Source organism: Morone saxatilis, unplaced genomic scaffold (genome assembly GCF_004916995.1).
Source record: "Morone saxatilis isolate NCDOM2014 unplaced genomic scaffold, NCSU_SB_2.0 Contig14, whole genome shotgun sequence".
Lineage (NCBI taxonomy): Eukaryota > Metazoa > Chordata > Actinopteri > Moronidae > Morone > Morone saxatilis.
Genome location: NW_023339696.1, coordinates 6159586 through 6166053, shown reverse-complemented (window position 1 = coordinate 6166053; position 6468 = coordinate 6159586). Strand labels below are relative to the sequence as shown.

General features: G+C 43.6%; 1 protein-coding gene across 1 annotated transcript in view; it reads right to left on the bottom strand.

Annotated features, from left to right (window-relative positions):
- cacna1ha (calcium channel, voltage-dependent, T type, alpha 1H subunit a) overlaps positions 1–6468 on the bottom strand; it is a 52713-nt gene that overhangs the window by 448 nt on the left and 45797 nt on the right. Inside the window, exons 31-36 of the mRNA XM_035654996.1 lie at positions 5418–5539; positions 4206–4364; positions 3945–4085; positions 3590–3758; positions 1099–1256; positions 6–983 (exon numbers count right to left, since the gene is read on the bottom strand). Coding sequence (XP_035510889.1) covers positions 6–983; positions 1099–1256; positions 3590–3758; positions 3945–4085; positions 4206–4364; positions 5418–5539 — 1727 coding nt within the window. The remainder of the gene's footprint in view (positions 1–5; positions 984–1098; positions 1257–3589; positions 3759–3944; positions 4086–4205; positions 4365–5417; positions 5540–6468) is intronic.

Here is a 6468-nt window from a genome sequence, read left to right as displayed (position 1 = left end):
TCTGCTGAGACGTCTTGCGTGTGCGTGTTTGACTGTGTGTGCGCGGTCAAGTCGTAGGACGGTGTCCTGCGTCTCAGCATCATGCTGCAGTCAGCCAGTTTTGGCGGTGAGGCAATTTGGGGGTGTTCCCTCTCTGAGGGCGGGTGTATGGATATACAAGGAGGACTCATCTTCTTCTTTCTGTGGCCGCCCCCGACTGACTGCACCCTCATAGGGAATGCCTGACCACTTTTTTCCGACCGGTGGGCCTCATGTGTGGAGTGTTGGCTGTCACTGGCGTTGACATCCTGTGGAAGGCAGACCTCGATCGAGTGGCGCCGCTGGTCGTCAGGGTGACCTGCAAACAATGATGACGGCTTGTCCAGGAAGCCCTTGTTGTCAACGCTAAAACCCTTCCTGAAGTCACGGTCCTTCAATCCCACCCCAAGCAGACTGAGTGCGCTCCTCGAGGAGGAAGGCGGTAATGGGGGAGGAAGAGGGGAGGAGTCGAGAGAGTGCGGGGTGGTGTACGGGGAGAGGGAGTGGCTGCGGCCGGCCTTCCCTCTGCTCTCCAGCCCGACCCCCTCCTCGTCTCTCCACCTTTGGGCCGAGCTGGTGATGTGATACACCTCCTCATCTGCTGGGTCACAGAAGGAGGCAGCAGAGGGTGGTCTAGGTCTCCGAAGGCTGGGAGGGCGCAGGGGGAGACGGGGGGAGGGAGGTGGAGGGAGAAGAAGCGAGGGGGAAGATGGTGGTGGAGGGAGGGGAGAGGGCGAAGACAGTAGAGGGAACAGAGGAGAGGGAGGAGGGAGTGGGAAGGCAGAAGGTGAGCTGGGTGGAAGAGAGAGGGCTGAGGGAGAGGAGGGAGGAGGAGGAGGCAGGGGAGATGGGGATGAGGTATGAGGAGAGAGGGGAGAAGGGGAGGGGGAAGGCAGTTGGATAGGGTTTGGCCTCTCCTGTTGCTCACAACCCTGAAACTCCACAGAATCCACTTTAACTGCCACCTGCAACATAAAAACACACCATGACACCTTTCATCAGTGAACCTGAATGGACACTGACATTGTAACATGTGAATGTCTGTGTAAGTATGTAGCCAGCTGAAACAGGGTCTCTCACCTGTCTGCGCAGGGCCCGTGGGGAGGGGCTAGGGGTTGGCGGGGCGATGCGGGGAAGGGTGAGGGTGGGAGGTGACCGGGGGTGAACAGGGGAAACGTCTGGTACCTGAAGCAGTGCGCGACTGTCACATGGCTGGGAGTGGACCGATGTCACTGAGCCTGAAGGTACGGATGTAAAGCGTTAAATCACAGACATGATACAGTCACGTCGCTCTCATTGCAAACACGTGCATTTTTTGCAGAAAACACATGCATATTCAAACACATACACACATACTGACTATTTCCTACCACTTTGGCATGATTACACTTATTTGAGCAGTGTGAAAATATACTTTCGATAACACTTTATTTTGATAGAATATTTGGATTTGGACATTCAGTATTCATTCAAGTATTCAAAGTTTTTGTTTAGTTTAGTTTTCAAATTTGCTGTCAAAATAAAGTGTTTTCTGAATGAAAAACGATTAGCACATACAGTAGGTTGCTCATCAAAACAGAAATAAGTAAGATAGCAGCTCTGAGCTGGCTGTCAGGGATAGTATAGTAGGGATAGGATCATATAAGGCCAGTTGGCTGGATGTAACATTCTGCATTAGATCCTGGTTACATTAACAGTTCCATGTGACTGTATTCAGATAGTCAGGGAGTGTTAAGGTCCTGATAACATACAGCACTCTAACGCGTGGGGTCCAAAGCAGACACCAAATACAAGTGTGATTGCAAAGAAATGAGGAGAAAGCAGCTCCATCATAAATTCAATCTGTGTTTGATAACTGTTTGTGAGACTGTGTGTAACCAGGGTCTTAGGCATTCTGCACACACAGGTCCAGTTCACCTGTGAGTTCAGACGCAATCACAGTAAAACAGGTTAAAACAATGCAGCAAAGTCAGAGTTAGAGTTCATTTTCAGGTGGTACTTTCAAGCCAAGCTGTAAAGCCACACATTATAAATCAGCAACTTTTAATCTTAAAAAGTGAACAATAGACAACGGACCACAGCTGTGTTGACAACATTTTTTATGTATATAGTTTTCTGACTTTGCAGCTTGGCCTTTAAGTTAACCGTCATTCTATTCAAGTATTCAGCCATTGCAGAGCTGAGCAGATGAGCCTGTGTGAAGGTTGCAGAGATTCACAAGGATCAGCTCATCCACTACAGTCAGTACCTTGGGACAGAGCTGGGCCTGTCCACAGCGTGGCCACAACATGCCATTAGAATCTGACTGCAGATAAAACAGTGCTTGTCAGTGCTTAAAGTCCTCAGCATGTTCATTCTGCTGCTAGCTTGTCTTGTATCTGTCTTTTTTTCTCCTTGTGTTTAAAGACCCAAGTCGGAACTGGAAGGAAAAGCACCACAAATGTCATGCAGTATGAAATTGGTGTGCATTTCCCATTGAACTGAAAAATTTACTTTACAAAGGATGATTTAAAGATGTCGATCTGTCAACAAGAGAATGTTCTAAACTGCGAAAAGGTTATTTTGCCAGTGTGGTGAAGGTTACAAGCTCCGTCAGATTGACATGGATCCTTCTCTGCTGACAAACTATGCTGTTGCTCTGAACCAAGTTTGCTCTTGTTCTACCTTCCACTTGATCAGCACTCCTTCAGCTTCCCTGCAGCACTGTGTTCAGTGACCATTTCTCACTGCCAGAGCCTGCACCTGTTCCCTTTCTCTGTCTAAGCTTGAATTTGTGTCTCTGCTGGAGCCCAAATCTGTTTATCTTTCAGGTTTCTGTCCAGATTCTAAGCTACAAAGGTACATATATCTACTGTACTGAATAGTAAAGTTTGAAACCATGTAATGTTAACATTAAAGATAAAAATTTACTTTGTTAGCATTCAACAGCTCTTATAATGCTTGCAAATGGCTAAGACTCATGGACTATGATGTAGTTGAATGCTAGCAAAACACAAATTTGCATACTCTGCGTTGTACACATTCAATAACTGTGCCTTGATAGCTCGATTACCATATAGCATCCTAAAGAGGACTTGACTTGCATTGAACTGATTGGTTGGTGATCATCTTTTGAATCCCAAAGGTGTAATGTATTCTGCAATAAGCTGTGAGTCAGTCCCATCTTTCCCAATTTGGAAGTGCTTCAAAATGACAAAAAAAAAGTCCGGATTGGGCCTTTAAAAACACTGTAAACCTCTATTATTTTAACAAACATTTGTCTCACATGTACAACTACAATTAAGAACTACTGGGGGACACAGGACTCCATATAAACTTCATTAAATCATAGCATTAGCCGGCTGTAAGGATTGGTTTTAGTCTGGCACTAGAGACATGCATGCATTAAGGAACAATCTTAGTCCATGTGAAGTTTATTGAAAAGGATTAGCAAACGGTGTCTGTTAGAACAATATCAGGGGCTGTCTAATATGTAGAAAGATAGAGAGAGAGAGAGAGAGAGAGAGAGAGAGCATCAAAACTCAATGCTGATCTCATTTACCAATATTTAAATCCTGAGCAGATGAGTTACCTGAATGCTGGTGCTGGGGACTGAGATCTACCTCCTCCAAAGGGTTGGGGGCGCTGGCGGGCCGTACAGGTCGGAACATGTAGCTGTCGTTAGGCAGAGAGTGCATCCTGGATACAGACATCTTCCTTGGCGACAGCAGGTCCTGGTCACCGTACTGCACCTCTTCTTCCTATGGGGGGAGACAAAGACCACACAAATCTAGAACTGACTGTGTCTTTATGCAGTAATCCCACTATTACACACACTGTTATACAATTAATTGATCAAATGAAAGGACATGTTGAGAAACACATGTTGTCAATGCGTCTTTCTTCCGTTACACATTGACTTATGAGTACAGTAGAGTCCTTCCTACCTGTCCAGGTGAATGTGGACATGGACCAACATAGGTCCCGCCCACTGAACTGTTGTTAGAGGTTGTGCTTAACTTGCGCTGCCTCTCCATCGCCATTTCCAAGGCGATCTCTGCATCCATCTCTGCATCCTCTTTAGCCTCCTGCACAAGTAGATGAGTTTTTACTTAATGACTACATTTAATAGTAAATGTCGATATGCATCAGGTGTAAAACAAATGTTTTATGTAACTAGACCATCTTTCATGGTTTAGTTACTATACCTTGTTGCTTTCCTCAAGATGTTTCATCAAAACAGCCACCACCACATTGACCAGCACAAACTGGGCCATGAGCACAAAGGTGACAAAGTAAATCGGAGAGACCAAGGGCAGGTAGGTGAGACAGTGACGATCCTCTTTACGACACTCCCTTAACGTGTCCTTAAAGGACAAAGAGAAAGATTCAGAAGGAAAGAGGGACAGAATGGAGAGAAAGAGAAACAGTTATCACCAGTTATTATAGGTGGATATGCTCAATTGCACTACTACCTGTCCAATACATCACAGGCTACATTAAAAAAAGAAGGAGAAAAAAAAGGACAGTGGGAGTGAAGTAGGGTAACAGAGTGTGTGCTGAAAGTGCAGCTGCTGTAACACTTTATACAGTGCAGGTGTAGAACTGATATAACAATAACTGAACAGCTCTCCCCTGTGCACTTGACATAAATAGCCAAATACATAAATGTGAGTTATTTTCCTTGCACAAAGACACATGTATATGTATGAAAAAAAAGTGACATAAATAAATACATAAGAGAAAAGCAGTAATTCTACAATGTTTTTTAAAAAAGGAACAAAGAAAGGAGAAAGAAGAGAGAGTAAAAAATGGTGGAGGTTGTTTTGCCTTTAAGGACAGCACTGATGGCAACCCTGAACAGTGATCATTGCAGCTAGCGTTGTACGGGCACACTAGATTGGTTTGTTTAAATAATGATGTCCTTTACAAGCAGCAACAGCCTCCTGCCGCTGCCAGTGGCTGAGCCAGGGGTGCAGCTTTATCCCCATCTCAGGATGGGTTTGTGACATACATTACAGTTTAACATATTCTGAAAAGATTCTATCCGCAAATGTTATGAATCCACAGAAATTCTGCATTATATCATGATGAATCTGTAAGAAATTAACAACAGTATGCTTGTAATTCATATTATTATTGTTTTTTTAACAGCAGTAAGCAGTTATTATTAGTTTTAGTTTTATATTGTCCCTATTTACCTTTTTATATCAATTTTATGAAAATGTTAAGGATGATTGTAGCATAGATGACATTTTTTTAATAAAGTACAAGCCAAGATGTGAAAGTGTTGACATTGTTCAGCTCTAAGCCACTTTACTATTTCATAATTGGTTTTGGAGGTCATTGCTCTCTCTGTGCTTATGAGATAATACAGTCATCATTTATGTGTATGTGTGTGTGTGTGTGTGTTTTCATACTTTCATAATCCCATTCCAGTTGTCTCCAGTGGACACTCGAAACAGTGTGAGGAAGGCCATCCCAAAGTTCTCAAAGGTCGCGTGACGACTCAGACCCTCGCATGGGTTGCTGTCATTGCACTCTAATCAACACACAAACACAGACAGACATTAATTACAATACATTATAGACACAGAAGTTAAAAAGAGCTAAAATAACAGAAATAAAAGTGAGTGTAAATTATCATATAAGTGCCTAATGTAGTGAAAGCAGTGTGCACTGAACACACAAACAGCTGCTAAGCAGTGTGTCCCTATGGACATGACAGAGGAGAGGCAAGGAGATAGCCGTCTTCTGGAGGACAGGGAGAGTCTCTATCAGTCTCAGGGTCAATTTGACAGAAAGCCCTCAGGAGCCTGTTAACGGAATCATAACAGCCAGCAGAAGATAGCCTCCTTTGTTTGGAAGCCCAGGTCACATTAGCAGGAAGCTTGAGAGGAACTAGACAGTCCTTGGAGTATTATGTACCTTGTTTCTTATTCTAAGGATTAATAACCAGCAGGAGAAAAATGAGAGGTTTTCAGAACGCCAGTATGGCTCAGAGGAACTGAATAGCATCACTTTCTATAATCATAAATCTAAGATACAAGCAGTAGCCATTTTATTAAGAGACAAAACAATAATGCCATAGATTTTTATAAAATATAAATATAAATATAAAGGACAGAGAGAAGGTGCAGGAATATGGGACAGCTTGATATATAGCTAAAAATGTACGTGCTATCATCATTTCCTTCTTCCCTCCAAGTTTGAGTCATGGCCTACTGGCAAGAGGATGGGGGTGGAAATGAGCATTCATCTGGGCTTTAGGTTTCAAGAGATCAGTAATTTGATTTAGATTTAGATTCAAACTGAAACAGATACAGTATCAGCAATGCTCAAACACCTGCTATTTCAAAAGTATTAACATTCAAATGCTCATTCCAGCCCCCTTTCATATTTCCCTTGCCTATGACCTTCTCTTATCTGCTCAGTCTTCTGCAGACACCACGGTCACAGAGTTCAGACTCC